The sequence below is a fragment of the Calypte anna genome, chromosome 1 (assembly GCF_003957555.1).
Source record: "Calypte anna isolate BGI_N300 chromosome 1, bCalAnn1_v1.p, whole genome shotgun sequence".
NCBI lineage: Eukaryota > Metazoa > Chordata > Aves > Apodiformes > Trochilidae > Calypte > Calypte anna.
This window is the reverse complement of record NC_044244.1, coordinates 38,055,456-38,075,174: the sequence shown is the minus strand read 5'-3', so window position 1 is coordinate 38,075,174 and position 19,719 is coordinate 38,055,456. Positions and strand designations below refer to the sequence as shown.

Sequence of the window (19,719 nt, the reverse complement as noted above, 5' to 3'; positions counted from 1 at the left end):
TTGCTTGTATCCAAACTGTGTTTCAGAAAGGATTGATTTTTTTCACAATAGGCTTTGTTTTCACTGCCAAAAGAAAAAAAGATGTGCTTGCATCTTTTTAGGGAAAAATAATCACTGTGCATTAAATATTATGTTTTGTGTTAATATTTGGCATCTGATTTGCCATCTGTTGCAATACTTCACTAATTCCAGGACCACTGAAATATTTAGGATTCCTTTTAATTTTTTCTTCTTATCAGTTTGGAAAAAAACAGAATGGCAATTGAGGATTTATGTGTGAGTTAATCCAGGGTTATGGCATCTCAAAAAATTTGACAATTTTCAAGAAAGAAAGAAAAAAAGCTTATGTGCAACATTTTCTGTGTAATTTGTCTGCTCTTTGGTATTCTGTAGGATGAAAATTTTTCACTTACTGGATGAATCACCCGCATTATTGACTTCTGGGGCATTCAGTTCAGATGAGTCTGGGAACAAGATCTATTGGGCCCATGTGAGCTTGCTACCTGTGTATGCTAGAAGAAAGCTGCATTTTTGAAACCCAGTAGATAGCACGTTATAAAACGCTAAGCTGTAAAAGGCTTATAGGTTATATATATATTATATAGATTAAACAGATCTTACCTGCATCTTGGAGCTTTTGCCACAAAATTTTAGGTGATGAGGATGAAGTTGGTGATACATTTTATGGTGAACTGTGATTTGCTCAGCTGTCATAAAACAATCTATCTGCCTATTCTTGGGTGTTGTATGTTAAAGAAAACAAACAAAAAAATCCAACACTTTCATGTTGATCAACATGAGGTCAAAAGAGCTCAGCTGGAGCGTTTTCTCCTTGGTTTTGTGGTGGATTTAGGATCTTACCTGTCACCAGGCAGTCTTAACTTGCTGTGTCCCACATCCATCTGTGCCATGGCAATGCTGTAGGACTGCATTACAACCAGTTTCAAGTTTTTTGGGCAGCTCCAGCTGCTGCTGGGTTTATGAGAGCTGCATGAGCTGTTTTTGCCAGGAGTGTCTGCTTCAGTTATGCTATATAAAATGGAGGGTTTTGGCCAAGTTTAGTTTAAAGGCAAATGTTGACCAGTTCTAAATGCTAGGCATGACTTGAGGGGAAGATGGAAAGAGAGGGCTACTTCACACTAAGTCCTTATCAGGGGAGTGTATCTGTTTTGGGTGGCAAGGAGAGAATTTGGAGAGTCATCTGACAGAGGATGGCGAGTAACAGAGAAAGAGAAACAAGACAAGTAGGTAAAGGCTGGGGAACAGAGCTTAATTGTGAGAAGGGGCCTATGTATGTGACTCCAAAATTGTCTGGTGTCAGTACCTTAAAAAAATATAATATATTTTTCGTGCACAAGGTGCTGAGCTTTTAAAAAAGTCTTGTCCTTCAAAATACTTGAAGCTGAGTATCTAGAAATTACTAGTCACACTTGAAAACTTAGGTCTAGATTTTTATATGAAAGCAAAAGGGAAGCTGAAAGCCACCAAGGCTCCATTCAAGGAAGCTTTTAATTGAAAGGTCTGCTACATTTTTTTGTCAGATATCCAGTATTGGCTTGTGATACTCAGTGTCCCATGTATCCTTAAAGGCAAATCTAGTTCCTAGATAAAATGTGCTTAAAATGTATTTTAAAATGGATTACTGGGAGGGATCTTATGCTTTACCCAAAAAAATGAGTACTGATGCAGTGTTAATGTGCATATTGCCACAGGAATCCCAGATTGACAAAAATTTTGAAAACAGAACACTTTAATTTGGAATTGTAAAAAAATACCAGGCTAAGCTGGTGGATACCTATGGAGCATACACCACCCCTAAACCCCACCAACCCCCATTTTTAAATATAATAAACATTGCACTTATATTCTTAATTGTTATTAATAATTAAACAACTTCTGTCCTGGCAGACATAAATATCAGTAATTGATTTGCCATATAGCAAATTATAGTATATGCCTTGTTTCCTATCTGTAAGTTCTTCTATGGGAATTACTCATTATTTTGAATGAATATTCCAGAATAAGATGTGTATGGATTTATTCTTTATTCATTTATTTTGTTGGTGGGTTTTTTTCTTTACCAGCTTGCTGCAGCAAGTAATTGTAATAAGGTTCTCTAGTATGTAGTTAAGATGTCCTAAAATACATCCCTTGGTATTTTGCAAGTAAATAACTTTCAGAGCCACATATACACACATCATGTCTCCCAGTGTGTTTCAGCTGTTCAAAAGTCTGAATAGGTGTTCAGTGATCATTTTCTGTAAGCAACAAGTCCAGTGCATTTGACAGACTAACAAGAAAAGTGCTTTATACACAAGCATTATATACAAGCACATGGTAGCTTATTCCTTGCATTTAAGACTCATAAATTGTGATTCAGCCATTCATGTCACCACATGCGTGAACTAAAACACGCTCTGCAATTTGGGGATTTAGGAATGTCGGTGCTGTTTGTGTGAAATTCGTGTGACTTTTTGACCTTTACTGCAACTGTGTTGTTTTTTGCAAGGCTGAGCATTTGTTTTTTTGAAGAGACCTGTCACCTAGTGGCCAAGTGCTGGGGAATGTGGCCTGCAGAGGTCATCAACATGGTTTTGTTCTACCCTGAGGAAAGGATGGGTTTGTGATGGCCATAGTCAGTGGCTTTCAACCTCTCTTTAATTAGAGGTGAGAGGGTTGGCAGTGGTAGGGGCAGCTTGTAAAGGTTTGATATTCCAGGGTGGAAATGAAAGTACCTTGAAAGTGATGATAAAGGGAAAAGCTAAGTTCAGGAAGCTGTTCTATCACCAGGTATTAAGAAATCCTGGGCCAGAAACCTTGGAAGGACATTCCCTGGCTGGTGACTGGGTTGCTGCAGTGCAAGATCCCATTAAGCTGGGCTGCAGTTAGGTTCAGGGGGTTGCATCTGCTGCAAGCACGGGTGGGTTCTACTGGGTGATGCACCACAGCCACGCTTCTTAGCTCCATCTCTCTCTGAGGGGAAAGATTTGGAGTGTCAGGGGGGGACTGATTCCATGCTTCAGTCGTGATTGACTGGTGTCCCTTCAGAGAATGGACTCAAATGAAATTTTCAGTTTGTTGAAGTGTTTTTTACTTGCTCCTTGGGTTGTTTTTGTGTTGTTGTTGTTGTTTAGCACTCTGCTGAGTGAGATGTTTGTTGCAATTCCTGCATCCTGTTAGTTACGGTTTCCTTGTAGGTGGTATCAAAGCTGAGTTTCCAAAACTACTTGTGAAACCTGTTTTCGACAGATGTGCCCTGAAAATGACGCACCTCCTGACTAAGCTGAGTCGGGCCAGCAAAATAAGAATGGCCTTACCAAGTCCAAAGTGCTGCTTTGACTTCAGGCTTTTGCGTCAAGGTCTGTGTACTCATTTGGATCAGACCACTAAGTTACCTTTCATCCCATTAAAGGGAAGGACTCAGAGGATAAAAAGTAAGCTGTTAAACAAAGCCTGGCAAAAAGGAACATGGGGATGTGTTTAGTCTTAGTCTTTCTAGATGAGGCCACGTTAACTTGCAAGTAGAATTGAGCCTTTTGGTTCACAGACTGAAATCAGCAGTGCTCCAAACTCAGGGAAAGATGTTTGGAAATTCCTTGGAATGTAGTATTTCTGAAAAGGTAAAGAACCTGAGCTGGAATGCCACTTACATTTTCAAGGGATTTAATGTCATGCAGCCATGCTTTTTAGAAAAGATAGGGAACATAGTGTCTGGAAAGAAATCTGTACCTTAAATGTAGCCTATTGATGAGGACTAAGGCAATTTATCAGGCTCTTTATTTCTCCTCTCTTCTGCAATGAAGTGTTATGTATTAAAACTGGAATCTTAATGTAATGCAGAAATAAATGTTCAGGGTTGTTAAACTAGAAACCTCCTTCCTGTTCTCTAGATAATTTTCCTCATTTTTCTTCAGTCTGATGTGCATATATGTTGAACTCTTGAGTGGTGGGGTGATGTCTTAGCCAGCCAGCATCAAAATGGGAAAATGCTTTTGAAAAAGCTTCACAATTGTTACTTACTACATAGAATGAATGTTTTGCTGTTTATGGCTGAGGCAGATGGCCATTACTCTGTTGTACACAAACTTTATGAAGTGATCTAATAGTTATTAAGGAAGAGGAAAGATTGTTTGCACTTGTGACAGCCTTAAATCTGTTGTGTTACCATGCACTCCTTCATTCACACGTCTCTTGCTCCTGGAATATATGTGTGGAATCAGTTTCAGCATGTTCCCTTCACTTGTGCTTTGGTTTCTTTTGGCCTTTTAAGAAAAACATCTAAACTATAATCCATTCCACCACCAGATTTCCAAGAAAGAGTAGAAAACTAAGCAAGCATCTAGCAATCAGACAGGTTTGTATTATTAGGAACATAGGTGCTAAATAGACTGGCACTGAAGATCAGAAGTCTAGTATGGTAAGCCTTATATTAACACTTTTCATCATGATTTGTGCATGGAGCTTATGATTATCAGGTACCAGAAGGAATAAAATTCAGTTTCTTCTCACAGCTTGTTTAAAGTAGGAAGTTGTGTTTCTTATTCTAGCTGTTGCTTTTGGGCGTAAAACTCCCCCAACAACAACAAGATATTGTAGATTTTCAGATAGGAATAAAAATGACTGAAGTCCATTCCAGAGTTGGCAGACTTGCTATTGAATTTGGACGTGAAACAGTTTTGAGATATGAAGTGTGCAGGTATCAGCCTTGTGTGTGTAACACGAAGTACTCCCATGAGACACGGGAACATATGGGTTGTATTGCACAAGGCTGAGAGATTATCTTGTCTGATGCACTCTGTGCAGTTCTCATTATGCTGAAGAAAGACAAGTCCATAATACAACAGAAAGGCTGTAAGGATGTCTGGGGAGTGGAGAACCTTGGGGAGGAAACTGGAAAAGCTTTACTTGTTTTGCTTAGTCAAATGAAGACCAGAAATGATATGATTTCTTTTTCTAAGTAAGTCTGGTGTTAACAGATCAAAAAATTTCTTCCTCCCTGTTGGATTGTGTTGGTAAAGGAAAATCATCTTTACAGGCTTTTATTTCTTACAGTTCCCTCCTGTTTCAATGTAGAATCGAAATTTTCAAGGTGTAAACTGTACCCCTGAGTGAGAATGGGGAGGGGGAGAGGCTGGGCCTGGAGGTAAGGAGGTTGTGAGGAGTGTTAGCTATAAGCTGTTCAGCAGTTTGACGTGCATTTTAGATAGGTTAGCCAATATTATTTGCAAATATTTGGAGTTTCACTGATGACTTAAAGATGCTATATGGTAGGCTGGGGGAGCAGGGTTGACCCTGTGTTAACAACCCTATAATTAGCATTCGGATAACAATCAGATGTGATCTACAGAGATGACTTCATGTTGAAAACATTACAAAGCCTTAGTGCAAGTAATCTGTCCATCTTGCATTTTATGAAGGGTAGGGTTTCCTGAATGTTTCTGTGCCATTCAGGTATCAACGTTTCTATATGAGAACATTATTAGCCATTATTTCAACACTGCTTTAGAGGTCTGAACCATATCATTTGCTAGTAATTAATTTGTGTGGGCGTTGTTCCTGACTGGATGTGTCATCTGCCTCTGGAAGCTTGCATAAAATGTTGAATTACAGTATAGTAGGATACCCTGTAATCAAGTGTGTGAACTGTGACAAACTGAGATGGTGGACAAGAAATAAGATTTTTTTCTTTTTTTTAACCTGAAGATAAAGTAATATATGTGAAGAGCAATTGCTGGGACTGGCAAATTATCTAAAAGATAAAATCCCAAATCAGATTAATGTCAGCTGAAAATGGTTGAATAGTTGTTGCAAAATAAATTACCTTACCAGCAGTATATGGCAAGGAATTTATGAGTTTTTAAGGTCAGTAAGGATTCTTGGGTCATACCCTTTCCTTTGATTCCATAGAGTTCATGGAGTGAACACCAGAGAGTTCAACCTAAACTGCAAGGTGAACAACTTTACTTTTCAATTATAAGCTCTCCTGCTAGGTCATAGTGTAAATTTTCAAATGCCACCTTGCTTTTGATCAGTTCATTCTAGGGATCCAGTTGTAGACATAAAGAAGGAGAGAGAAATACTCAGCCTTTGTGAAACTTGAGGCCATGTCAGCTCAGTACAATAAAGAAGAATGCTCAGAATGGATTAGAGTTACCACAACTTGCTCTTTGAACTTCTGTCTGAATCGTTGATTATTGGTCATGGTATGTATTCTTGTCATCGTATTTTGAACAATAGTCTATAGTCTCAGAAGAGCTTTTTATGGAAATAATCTACAGTGCTCAAGATTTCCTTCAGGTTTTCCTGATGTGACCTCCAGAAAAGTGCTAGGACATTTGAGCTTCAGCACTGTGGAACTATGGTGGAGTCAATCTTGAAACGAGCTCTTCTGGGAATGTAGCAGTAGCTCTTTTCCTTCACATCACTGGGATGTACTTCGCTCATTTCATGTTCTTTTTGAACATGAAAGAGCTGATGTAGAGCTTCAGAAAACATTTCAGACGTTTTTCTTATAATCAGTGAGCTAATGTTGTTAGACCTGACATAACCTTTGAGTTTCCTTGGAATTTGATTTGGTTTTTCATATGAGAACTGTGGCTGTCAAAGAGCCAAAGCTTCATCTGTACTGTCATATGTCTGGAAATCCCTGACTCCTGACTGAAGGGCTGGTGCCCCTCCACATCTCATGCTTTGGCCTTCATGCATGTGTACAGGGCATCTGCACAGCACATGGGAGGTAGGTCTGCTGGGACCAGATGTTTTGGACTGGCTATGTAAGTATGGCAGCGTGCTAGAACCCATCTTTGTCTGCAATTCCTCAGAAAAAAAAAAAAAAAAAAAGAAAGTCGTAGATAATCATTTTACCACTTCACAAACTGTAGGAAGTGCTTGAAACTCAGCTCCTCTGCATTCTCTGGGAATTTAAGAGATTTAAGAGGTCTAGTGTTCTCTTCTAGAAAATTCTTTGTGTGTCTAACCCTGGCTAAATATGGCAAAGGTAGCATCCTCTTTTGAAAAATTTTGAAAGACCTTCTGTAGGACATCTGGAAAAGATGCCCTACAGCTATCAGGTCCCAAGTGTGAAGCTGAGAACAACATCATTAGACCAGATGTTTTACAAACGTAATGCTGCTTGCTATTTTAGATAGCACCTTTTCACTCTGAAATGAGAGCAATTGTTTTTTCTGAGAAACATCTCACTAATGACTGAGTAACCACCTGTTCTCAAATCAAAGCTTGTTTTTGAAGGGAAAACCATTTTGCTTTAGCTTAGTCATTCTGACAAGTTGAAAGTACAGAGCTGAAATTCATGATAAAATAAAATTGTAGGAGTAAATAACATTTACAAGTGCTGCTGTCTGTATTCAAGCTCTGGCTGGATATAGGAGTGTTCTGAATGAGTAATGTGGCAGCAGTGTAAAGTCAGGAAATGAGGGAATTGAAGGCCATGTTTTGTAGCGGAATTATTAAGTAGTCTGAAATAAGAGTTGTGCAAGTTACCATTAGGAAAGAGATCACTCTGTAACAGACACAGATTTGTCTTTCTCCAGGAACAGTTAATTAAAGACAGGCTGCGAGTTTCTTATTAATTTCTGTGGAGTTGTACTCCACAAAAGAGAGGTTTTCTGAGGTTTTTGATTACCCACACAGGTTCATTAATCTTATGAATTGTTGAAGTGTTTTTTAGCTGTTTTTTCTTTTTTCCATAACTTCATAATCTAGGAGAGAAACAAGCATTTCTAGTGCTTTGTATGTAACAATATTTTTTAGTTGTGACAAATTTTAGATGTTTTTTAGATGGATGTAGGTTGTTCTACAAAAGCAGCCATTGAAAGCTCGGAAAAGTGTTCTTACTAGTTAGAGTCAATGAGCTAGAAATTACTATAACCTTTTCTTGGTGACAATTATAAAACTTGCTGATAAAATCAGCTGTGGTGGTTTGTTTTTTCTTTTTCTTCCGAGAATCTTGTTATGCATACAGAAGTCTGACAGAGCCACAGCATCCAGGAACATGTGCAGCAGGGAGACATGGTTTTTCTCTTCATGTGGTGGTCCTGCTGCTTCTGTGAATGTCAGTCAAGCAAACTCATAGGACAGAGGACCAAACCACTGAAGAAGAGAGAGCCCAGAACAACTAAGCTTGGTTTGATGTCCTCTGTTGACTTAGATGCACAGCTGAGTCCATGATGATGCAGCTAATTTGAAGGAGTAGAGTGGGACTGCTGCTTTGAAGCCTGAAGTTGTGTTGACTTTTACTTGCTTGTGTTATGGTTTAGCTATTTTGAGAGAGAAAGATGATAAGTAGCTATTGGTCTTGAGGCAAACATAAGTAAGAAGTCCAATAGAACAGGACTGTGGTGTGAGCTGTGTCCAAACTGGAGAGCTGGCTTGTAGCATCTACATCACCACCTCTCAGTTGGCTGCTGGTTCTTGCCCTTTGCTGTCCATCTTCTCCCACCTCTGTGAGGTCCTGATTTTTCAAGCTCCTGGAAGTCTACTGGTTCATTAGTGCTGGGCAAGAGGTAGGTATTGTTTTAATTGTAGCTTTAGGACTCTTTTTTTAGCAACAGTTACTGATAGCAGTCATAACTTAAGCTTGGGGGACTGCCAGTTGGCAGAAGGATGATGGTAGCTCTCAAGCAGGGAAGGCTCAGCTGTAAGGGAGATGTGGGCTGTGGAGAGCAGGCTGCAAGGCAGCAACAAACATATCCTGTCCAATAATACAATGTGCAAGAAAAGATTTACCTGAAGGTGGAAAAGCTAATTTCAAGAATGAACCTTCTTATTCTTCTGAATCATGAATTGTTTTGTGCAACCCATGGCCTCCCAAAATACTTATAGTTTGATGTTAGAGGCTCAGCAGCCTATCTTATGCTATCTGCCATAGCCGTAAGGGACCATGTATGGATTAAGCTGTAGATGTTTTGAAGTGAGGTCCCTGGTGAACCTATTAACATTACTAAAATTCAATGTTAGAGCCAGTTAAAATGTTTACTCTTCTTTCTCTTAACTTGACTGTGATCTGTGCAATGCTTGGACAGAGTAACCTTTGGCAATTGTTTATGGCAATGACAAGTTACAGAAGGAGCAAAAAGAATATTTTGGCATGGGAGTCAGCCTTGGATATGTTAAGCAAAACCTAAACACAAATTACAGTTGTTTACCTGGCAGTGGTGCAAAGGTGGGGTACTCATGAGAGCTGTACTGATGACTGATGAAGAGAAGGGTGTGGGATCCTTGGCTGTGTGTCTGTTTTCTACCCTGGCAAAGATGCTACCCAGTAAGTTTATCACTTACCAGTATGTGGGATGAGTGGGAGAAACAGAGGATGTTCCCATCATCAGGAAGACATCATGATCTACTGTGCTAACTTTGCGTGACATTATCAAAGACAGAGGGAAAGAGAAAAGAAAAGCCATTCATTGAGCACATTTGTTTTCAAGCAGTACAGAAAGAGGAGCTGTCTTCAGTTTTAAGTGTGTTGATTGAAAAATATTTTCACACCAGCACATCGTGACTAATATTCCATGCAGTCATGTTCCCGCCTGTCACTTTCAGATGTGGTTTTTGTGCAGCTGCAGGAAGGAGTTCATTTAACCCCAGCCAGGCACCTGACAACATGAAGGGAAAGGCCTCTTGTGCTTGGAGCGCTGTTTGAGCAAGTGAACTTTCTGGAACAAGGATTGTGCCTTAATTGCTGTGGTTTTTTTGAGTGGCAGCCATGGGGGATGGGAGCTGACAGGAGATCATTAGGGCAGAAGGACCCGGTGCAAATGGATGTCTAACTGAGCTCTTGAAGGCTGTTGCTGAGTCGAGGGAAAACAAAACATCTTGGCATCTTATTGGCATTTTAAGGAGGGAATGGAGGAACTGGGAATGACAGCATCCTCTTATGAGATGTATTTGTTTTGTTATGAATGTCGGCAGTGCCTCTCTAGCAATTTCATTCCAAGTTTAATGACCTTCTGACTGTGTTTGCCTGTTCTGCAACCACAGCAAATGTATCTTAGCAAACAAGATGTGACCTCTGTGTCTGAGAGTTCAGGACACTTACATGTCCATGACAGAGGTGCTTTAAAACCACACCAGGTAAGAGGTACATATAGAGGACACTAGTTCCTTTTCAGTGTGCTCTCTTGAAAAGAGTTGGGCAGTGTCCAGTGCTGACCTCAGTCTTTTTGTGGGCTAAATTAATGTCTTTATTCTGCTTGGCAGTGTGGGCCAAGAAGAATTCTAAAATGAATGCAAGAATTTGTGGTGTGCAAGATGTCTGAGAGTACGCTCAGTTGTTTTTGTGTTTCATCAGTGTGGTGTTACAAATGGGCCTGTGTAATGCAGAGGAGAATCTGTGAGCTCTTACTGGTTGACAATGTGAATGGTTTAGCAGAAGGGATTGTGCTGGGGCCCTTTTAAGTGGGGCAATATCCATCGTGCACTACTGTTGGAAGTAATTATGAATCTGCTTTCATTTGAAGAAAGAAAAGCCCTGTAGATGTCATTTCATGTTTAAAATGTGAAGTGAAAGCATAAACTAGTGTCCTGCTGCTACTGATCCAGGGAGGAGTCATGAGCTTTAAAACAGAAACAGACTCAAATTCTGAATGTCACTGGCTGTTCAAAAAAAGTACGTCCTGCTGGAAGATGAGATTTAGGTTTCTCTGTGTTTTCATAGCTATAAACTATAAATAACTATACTCCTAAAGGAAAAAAACTTCCATCATTTTTGATGCAGGAAGGGGAGAAAATCCTGTCGTCTACCCTGGGCATGTCCAGCCTCAGGTGTGCTGCTTTGACAGAAAAAATTATTTTTAGAAAGACATAAAATGGGAATTGGGAGCTCTCCCCCTACACTGAGAACGTGTCTTTTTTTTTTTCCTCAAGACCAGGCTTGATAAAATGTCACTTCGGTGAGAATTAGGACTGGGAGCTTGTGTGGAGCTGGGCTCTGCTGGGCTCTTCTGTTCTGTTGCTTTTTAACAGGCTTCAGGTTGACAGGTTTGACTCCCCAAGCTCTTCTGTGTCTGTAAGTTGGGGATGGGTGGTGAGGTTTCAAGGAGAAATTGGTGATGGCAAAGCCATCCAGGGGCTGGTGGCAGCACAGCTCCGCATCGGTCGTGGCACATGGGTATGAGGTGGTGACCTGCTGATGGGGAGAGATGCCCACAACTGTGGTGGCCTGGCGTAGCAGGAAGCTCAAAGCAAGCTGTGCAGAAACAATGGCTTAAACAAACACTTGCAGATGGTTGTAGGGCAGTGGTTGAGCTGCTGGCTGTGAGGTGTCTCGGCGGGTTTCCCAGAGAGCTTCTCAGCTTGGGATGAGTAAGAAGTCTGAGGCTTGAGTGCTTTTCAAAGAGACTGTGGCAGTTCCTTGTGAATGGAGGGTGGGAGTTGATGGGAGCTTCTCAGAGAAGGCAAATTCCCTCATCTGATCCTTGAGGGTGCCTTGAAAAGCACGGACTGCCTTGCCTATAGGCAAAGGAGCAGACACTTTGTCTAAGCTCCCATTCTCCAGATGCTTTTTATTGCTACCGTATGGAATAAAATGGATGGGAATTAAGTGGATTCTTAGACATGTTCCTTCTTCATTGCAGATTCCCAAAGGACAGTTTTAGTCTCTGTGGTGAGTAAATAGGGCTGACCCTCTGAATTCTGCAACTGAAGGCCCTGTCTGAGTGCCAGAGGACGGGACTGTGTGCCAGGAGAGGTAAAAGCACAAGGTCTGGCACTGGAGGAGCTCGCTTGGAGGGGGAGGAGGCAGGAAGGATGTAAGTGTGTATTTAGGCTCGCTTCAAGGAAAGCTGTAAAGAGGCATTGGCATTTATATACAGGAGTTAACACGTAGCTTTTTTTTTTTCTTCTTCCAGTTAAAAAGACCAGGTTCAGTCTCAGTAAAAATTGGCCTTTCCTCACAATTACTCAACTTCAGTCCTCCTTGTCATGTTGCTGGCTGTGCAGCTGCCACAGCCTCGTGCAGCAGGCAAACTTGAACGCTAGGTGTAGGGAAACCATAGGAAATGCTCACTTCCACCCTTTCTCTTTTTTGTAAGGCAGCTTTTTTTATAGCCATTGTGAATGTATCCGAAAGTAGCAAAGAGCTTGGAAGTCCACTCCGCATTTGATTTTCCTTTTGTAGGTCAGCTTCAGCTTATCTCCATGTTCCCTGCTAGCAAATACTTAATGTTATTTGCATGAGGAACCTAAAAGTCAACAGGTGGAAATTATTGGAATGGAGAAAAATGGAGGCTTCTGGTGGTTTTGGCTTCTTGGTGGTTTTGTTTTTATTTGTTTGTTTGTTTAAGATCTTGGTATATGTGAGCTCTTGGGCAGTGCTCTGAGGCCATGTGGAGAACCTGCCTGTGGAGGAGAACCTTAGCACCAGGGGAGGTTTCTGCCTGGGTCCTCCACACCACTCAGTTTAATGAGGCTTGCTGGCTTTTGGCAGGTTTCTCACTGGCTGCCACTCCACTCCACTGTCTCTCATTAGGTAGGATGTTTTTAGGCACTGGGTTAAATTTACTTCCATCCCATGCAGACGTGGTGGTGGTCTGTGTTTTACACACTCCAATTTACAGAGCTAGTGCCAAGCTACTAAATTATTAAGCCAGGGTTTTAATAGAAACCCCTGTGTAGTCTTAAATTGTTTCCACTCTATTTGGAGTTTCCTGCTCTGCTGGTTTTTATTTTGTCCTGTGCATGAAAGTGTGGAGGGAGGAATTCACAGGAAAGCACTGAGGCAAAGAGGAAGAATTCAGCCTGAGACCATTAGAACTTACAGACGAAATAAATGGTTAATTGGTACTGTGTCCAGCTCTGATGGAGGTGGTGGGGAAGGGGGGGTGGAAAAAGCTTCCTAATCCCCATGACAGTTCAGCGGAAATTTGTGTGTTTGTTTTCAATGCTTTTTGTAACTTAGGTTTCTCAATACAGTATTTTCTTGCCCAACTATTTTTGTCTTGAGCCCTTCCCCAGGGCTTGAAAGGGACATTTGTCAGCAAACACAGCTCCCCCGTGTCAAATCCTGCTGGCACCAGCGAGGCAGTAGTGCTTGGTCAGGGTGGAATTCCCTACGTGGTGGAGGATGCCCCTTCCAGCTTTGCATGACTTCCACACAATCCTCCTGTTGCTGCAGGCTCTTCCCCAGAGCCTCACACCACTGGGTGCTGGGTCAGGATTATACTTGCCAATTAAGTGCTATTCAAGTCAGGTAATGGTAAGCATGGCTTGTTTTTTAGCACTGCAACAAAAAAATTGTGTTGTTCTTGATGACGGGTGTGCAGTCACTGTCCTCCACCAAATGGAGGGATGTTAAAAAAAGGGATGTTGTCTGAATAATGATTCCCTGAGACTGCTTCATTGTGAGCAGTGACCTTTGTCCTTGGGGAAAAGATGGATGTTTGGAAAAACAGTGATACGAGGCAGCAGTGGGTTAAAACTGGTCAACATGTGTCCACTCTGTCCCTTCACCTGGCAGCCACTGTGGGCATGTGCCAGGTCCCAAGAGAGGGGGACAGAGCATGGTTGCAGGATGCCCGCTTCTCAGCCATACCAGTTTGAAGAGCCATCATGCTGGAGGGACTGGGGTTGTCAAGCACAGCTACAGCAAGCCACAACAACCAAGCTTCAGGTGTGTGCTGGAGGGGTTGGAGCAGGTCTGTTACCAAGCTCTCTGAATATATGGTACATCTTATGATGTGCAGAACAGGTTAAGCCATCTGCCTTGGCTCTTATGCATATATGGTGGTAGCAGCTATCGGCTGAATCCCAGCTGAAGTTTACAAGTCTGGCTGAAGAGAAAGTTGGGCTGTGAATTATCAAGGCCACCTTTGTCACTGAATGGCAGGAATAGCACTGCAGTTCCTGTCATTGTCATCACGCTAGAGCCGTGTTTCGGTACTCACCGTGTTTAATCGCATGGCTGGTTCACTTAATGCCTCTCCTGGGGTCACTCATAACACATTTATTTTTAGGATTCAGGGAAATTAGGGACACTAGCAATCTATTGTGGCTCTCTCCAATGGCAGGAGTTTTCCAGACGACGATGGTAATAACAGCAGTGGCTTAGTTGCAGAGTAACCTGGCTGAGGTGATGAAATTACACCAGCAACTGTTGTGGAGCTTAATGCTTGCAAATGAGTGACCTCCAGTGAAAAGGTACTACAGGTGTAAGCAGAAGCCACAAGTTTCCTGGGTTTGGTTAGCTTGGAGGATATGTACATAGTTTATTGGGAAATCTCTTGCAGCACCTATTGGCTTTCTGAATTTTCTGATCAAATACTTTGTGTTTGGGTGTAGAACTGAGATGGTCATGTGTCCTGCCTGGTGTACAACTACAAATCATTCTGTTTCATGACAAACTTATCAAGCCCCAACAGAGAAGCTCCTTTGTACCTGGCTAGCAGCTTCAGTGGGACATCTAATGTGCTTCTCAGTTGCTTTTTATGAAAGGCAGCGTGCTGGAAGGCCTGTGGTAACAGTTGGCTTAATGCTCCTCGCTCTGCTTGTTGTTTTTAAACAGATGGACCTCTCTGTGGAAACTCTTTATAGCTTCATGCAGGAGCGCCAGAAGAAGTATGCCAAGTATGCAGAGCAGATCCAGAAGGTCAATGAGATGTCTGCCATCCTGCGCCGCATCCAGATGGGCATCGACCAGACGGTCCCGCTGATGGAGCGGCTGAACAGCATGCTGCCAGAGAGTGAGAGGCTGGAGCCCTTCAGCATGAAACCTGATCGGGAGCTGAAGTCTTAGCTGATCCAGCAGGCTCCCCCTTCTCACCTTCCACGCTCCAGTGTCCAGCACAGACGCACTTCCAGCGGGATGGGCTGGCAGATGTTGGAAGTGGACGGCGGTGCTGTCTGACTCTCTGCCAGGGCATTGGAGGATGAGCGGTGTCAGCTGCCAGGACTGCACAGCCAGGAATCCAGGGGCTCCCCAGTCCCATCGTCTGGAGGAGATGATTTATGGTTCTTTCATCTCCCTCCTCTTGCCCTCCTGTCTCCTTTAGCACTGCCACTGCCTGTGCTGAGACATTTGTTTCATTGCTGTGACTAGATTGGGGTTGACTGAGGAGTTTTCTTTCATCTGTTTTTTTTTTAATTATTATTATTTTTTCGCTAGAAAAAATTCAAAGGGATATGGGGTGTTACAAACCCTCTGACATGGTTTTTGTGCCAGTGAGGTTTAGATGATCAGCTGGCTTTTAGGTATCTCTGAGATCCCCTGGCCTTGGAAATACGTGTGTTTTATAGGTGAAAGTGTGGGAGCCAGGAACTGGCTTATTAAAATCTGCCTATTATCATAATTAACATGGTTTGCATGGCAGGGTTTTGGCATGTCCTCCTCGAGGCTTCTGTTTTTATGGGTTCCCTAATTTATGAGGCTGTAAAGGAATAACTATTCCAGATATGTATGTCTGTTAATGTTAAGCAAGCCTTAGCATTCCTCCCTCCCTTGCCCTGGCAATGTCCCCATGCCCCAGCTGGTGGCATTTCATGTCTCTCACCTTGCACACTGATTCTGACAGGTACTGGCACTGACCTCCTCGCTTTGTTATCCCAAAGTTTGACATGAGGTGTCTCATTCTTATTGGGACACTCCAGTTATCTTGGTGCTGTTTTTTTACCAGGGGGATGCAGTTGTTTCTTTACCTTCAAACAAATGGAGTTGGAGGGGGGAAATATGATAAGTTCTTTTGGTCTTCTCTTTGTCTTAGCTGCCATCATGCCAAGAGCTTGCCTGAGCATGGTGTTTGATGACTGAAACCCCATGGTCCTTTGGGACCATGCTCAGTGAACTGCTCTAAAGGCAGGAGGATGCTCTTGCCTTCTCCCAAGCTGAGGGTCCTGCTGGAAGGCAGGCCGTGTGTTCACTCTGCTTGGGTGTTGGGCTGTCATACAGGAGATGAATTGATTGCCAAGTCTGACACTGGTCTGCTGGCTGCAGGAGGTTTGCAGCACCTCTCCGAGCTTTGGTTTCTCACCATATAAAACGGAAATATTCTACATGCTGCTGTAAAAATACTTACAAATCTAGAAATAATGTTTAATGGCCTGCATCACCATTGCGTTGGCAGCTCTTGTCTGCAGCAGAAAGGGTGTGAAACCAAAAGTGGGGAGTTTGCTGGGTCAGGAGTGGGTTTGTCTGTGTCAGTGTTAGTCCCAGGATGCTGTTGCTGGCGAGGAGGCTGAAGTGTGCCCATGTATCCCAAAAGCTGTTGTGCATTGGAAGTGCAATTCCAGTGGTGAGGAGAGCTGTCTTTGAGAGAGTCAGTTGGACAACCCATCTTCAAGTACAGCACAAGGCTTGGTGACTTCCAAAGGCAACTTGCTTCAATACCTCATAGTACTTAAGAGTACTTAATCAGCAAAAGATGGTGTGTAAGCATTTAGGAGTAAGAGTGTGGTAGGTTTTTGACACCATTCATTGCTGCCCGGTGGCAGGAAGCAGCAGGAAAGTCTCTTGTTGCATTCCCTAAGGCCACGTAGAGTCAATTTTATGTCACAGACTGGGGCTTACTTAGATATGTGTCTGAACCACAGCGGTGATTGGACCCCAGGGCCTGCTAAACACTGTCTGGAAGCAGAATCCCATGGAAAGTAAGTCCCCTGAAATGATGCCCTGGGAAGCGTGGTTGACTGCTTGAGAGACAGCAAGGAACTCAGCAGATTTTATACTCAAAGCAGCAGAGTGGTTCTCGTTGCTTCCACCCAAGGGTTGTTAAATGGTTGGATCTGTGTTAGGTGTATGCTGTGTGTTGAATGGGATATAACATCAGGCTTTCATCCTTGCTTATGCACCCTGCAGTGTTTTACGTTTGGTTTGTTAAAAGCTACGTGAGACTTAACCAGCTGTGAAAACCTGCTTGTCATGGCTGGGCCAGTGAAGGTCCTCACTGTCCACCACTGACTGTGTCTTTGCCTCCTGCCATCAGACACACCAGAATACTCAGGAGCTTTAAATAGCAGCCACAGGCGTTTCTGTCCTCCTCTCAGATGATGCTGTCTGGAAGTTTAGAATGTGTGACATTCAGCCGTCTGGGATATCCCCCACCCTGGCATGCTGGAAGCCTATACTGGTGGGAAGATCCTGATATTGGATCTTGAGGCAAAGGTTAGGCTGCAGATGGTCTCTCCTGTAAAGCTTCTAGACATTTGGCCTTATGCTATTAAGTGTGAGATCAAAGCATTACTCCTTGTGGTGCTAATGAGGGCAAGCGAATAGTGTTCCTATCTGAAAGCTGCAGGAGTGAGAGCTGAAGGTCAGTTCCTTCCTTATTTGCCATAAACCATCTAGACATTAGGCTGATAATGGGAGAAAAGTCTTGTTCCTATGAACACTGGCCTTTAGGCTTGTGGACGTGCTGCTGGGCCACCTCACTAAAGCTTTCTGAGCAGCAAGGGTAAGTTGTGAAAATGTTAGTAGCTTAATTAGAAAGAAACTGGAGCTGAAGTGCAAAGGTCAACCTCTTCCAAAGCACACAGGTCATCATCACCTTCATTCCACAGGTGATAGTCTCTTGTATGGGTACTGAAGATAATGTGCACCCTGTAACTGGTGTTTCTCAAACAATGGTTTACAGTTTTATTTAAAACATTGTCACTGGCTTCATTAACTGTAAGTCTTTGGACCTCTCACTGAGGGGAAGACATTTCCTGCCATGTCTTGAGCTGCAGTTTGTTGCTTGGCTGCTCCTCATTTGCTTTACTCTGCACATTGCTTTCAGCTTCATCTCAGATGCAGGTGATGCTCAAGGTGAGACTGTTACTTTTCTCCCCTTCCCACTGTTTCGCAGAAGGTTTGAGATGTGACTGGAATTGCCTTTCTGCTTAAGAATTTCCTTTTCCAAGCCAAGTGCTGTTGGAGAAGGCCTCAGGTATCTCTCACAAATGTACTTAGCTGTTACTTCTACCACAAAGTTAGTGCTATAGGCAGAGAATAACCTGGCATGCTCACTGAAAACAAACATCTCTGCCCTTCTCTACTTCTGCCCTTCTCTGCTTTCTGTGTGGGGTCTGGGGTGCCAGCTAAGCTGCTTCCTAGGCAATCTTCTGAAAAGCTGGAGAACAGGGTAAGTCTTTGGGTCTGCTCTTCCCTACTGGCTCTGAGTCTTCCCCTGACTCTGCTGTTGCAGCCCATGCTCTGTGCTGCTGCTTCTTGTGTCCTGCACATGCAGAAGGAGTTTGCTTTGTTGTTTATTGCTTTTGTAATGTAATGCACTGACAGAGGTGCTAAAGTGCCAACCTATCTGCAAGGCAATTTCTGTGAAGATCTGGTGAAGGGGACAGAAGAGAGTTATGTTTTTTTTTTTAAATATGTATTTAAATTAAATATATTTAAATATATTTAACTATTTAAAGTGCATTTTCTCCTCTTCTAAGCTTTTACACAGAAAGAGTAGAAATACATGTTTTCTCAGGCCCACTCCTGGCATGAGCCAGCCCCTGCCTACCCTCTCTGACTGTGCCCATGGTTTTCTGAGGTTACTGTTGTAATGTCCCTCCTGTTCCTAAGCTGCCAGAGTATTTTGATTTCCAGCCTCGTGGCTGCACACTCCTTGGTCAATAGGCTATTATCCTATTTGCAGACTTGATCTCCTTTCAGCTGCCTGCATGCTACATGTCCCACAGCTCCAGAATTAAAATATTTAGTATCATTCTTCCAAGTGTGTCATTTCTCAAATTGCTTTGCTTGTTCTTCCTTTACAGCACATCACTTCTTGCTGCCATGTCTATGGACAGTACACACGCCTTAGTGTGGGAAATCATATCTTAGCTGTGTTGCTTTGTACACAGAGCCCACCTTCCTGCCCTGGAGATGACCAGTTTTATCTGCCCTGGGACTGTAAGGAAATGTGTGTCCCAGAATGACAATAAATGTTGGGGTTTTAGATAGTTTAAATGTAATATTTGCAAGGTGATGCTTGTGACTTGCCAGCAGTGGGGTGGGACTGCAGTTCAGCTGGCTGGTAGCCTCATGGAGATGAGGAAGAGGGTTTGGGATTGATGGGCACAGACACTTGTGTAAGACACTACAGCCTTGTGCAAAGCACTCGTGGTGTGAGATGCTCTCTGCCTGCTTTGTGAGAGCACCCAGCAGCTTTCCTAGGATTCAGCAGGAAAACTAAACACAAGCAGCAAAGTATTTCTCATTTTCCCCTGCCTCCCATGTTAATCTGCCTGTCAAAAAGAAACCATGTTCTGATGAATGCTTTTTGAATTAATGAATAACCTTTTTTCTCTTTTTAAAAACTTTGTATTTTAATAGCTGGTGAGCACTGACCCTGTAGGGAAGCTGTGAAGGTAATGTAGTGGCCCTACTTTAAGACAGTAACATAACCAGAAATAAATGAGGGTGGCTCTAGATTTTGTCAAAATGTGACTCCTAGTTGGGTATATGAACAGCTACTCCATACAGGCATGGATTTGAGATTGCTTCCCAGAGCAACTCACATGTGTATCCTAGCAGAAGGACTTTCCTGCCCCACTTTTGGGGACCCAGTTGCAGACAGACATTAAAAACCCTGCCATCTGCAGAGTACCTTATGACCACTGTGTGCCCTTCCTCCCACAGGAGGTGGCTGTAATGCCAGCAGGTGCTGAAGGCCAGAAATAGCTCCCTTTTCTATTAATAGAGGTGTCTCATTTATTTATATTCTCCAAGTTCAGAATTGGCCAAAGGCTTCACAGCAGAAACACTTCATTGTGGCTCAGAGCAACCATTTG

At 42.8% G+C, this 19,719-nt stretch overlaps 1 protein-coding gene across 1 annotated transcript in view; it reads left to right on the top strand.

Moving 5' to 3' along the window:
* The window catches only part of BORCS5 (BLOC-1 related complex subunit 5), a 71,840-nt gene extending 52,960 nt beyond the window's left edge, over nt 1-18,880 (top strand). The window contains exon 4 of the mRNA XM_030461768.1: nt 14,516-18,880. Coding sequence (XP_030317628.1) covers nt 14,516-14,746 — 231 coding nt within the window. The 3' untranslated portion in view covers nt 14,747-18,880. The remainder of the gene's footprint in view (nt 1-14,515) is intronic.
* Nucleotides 18,881-19,719: the final 839 nt, after the last annotated feature.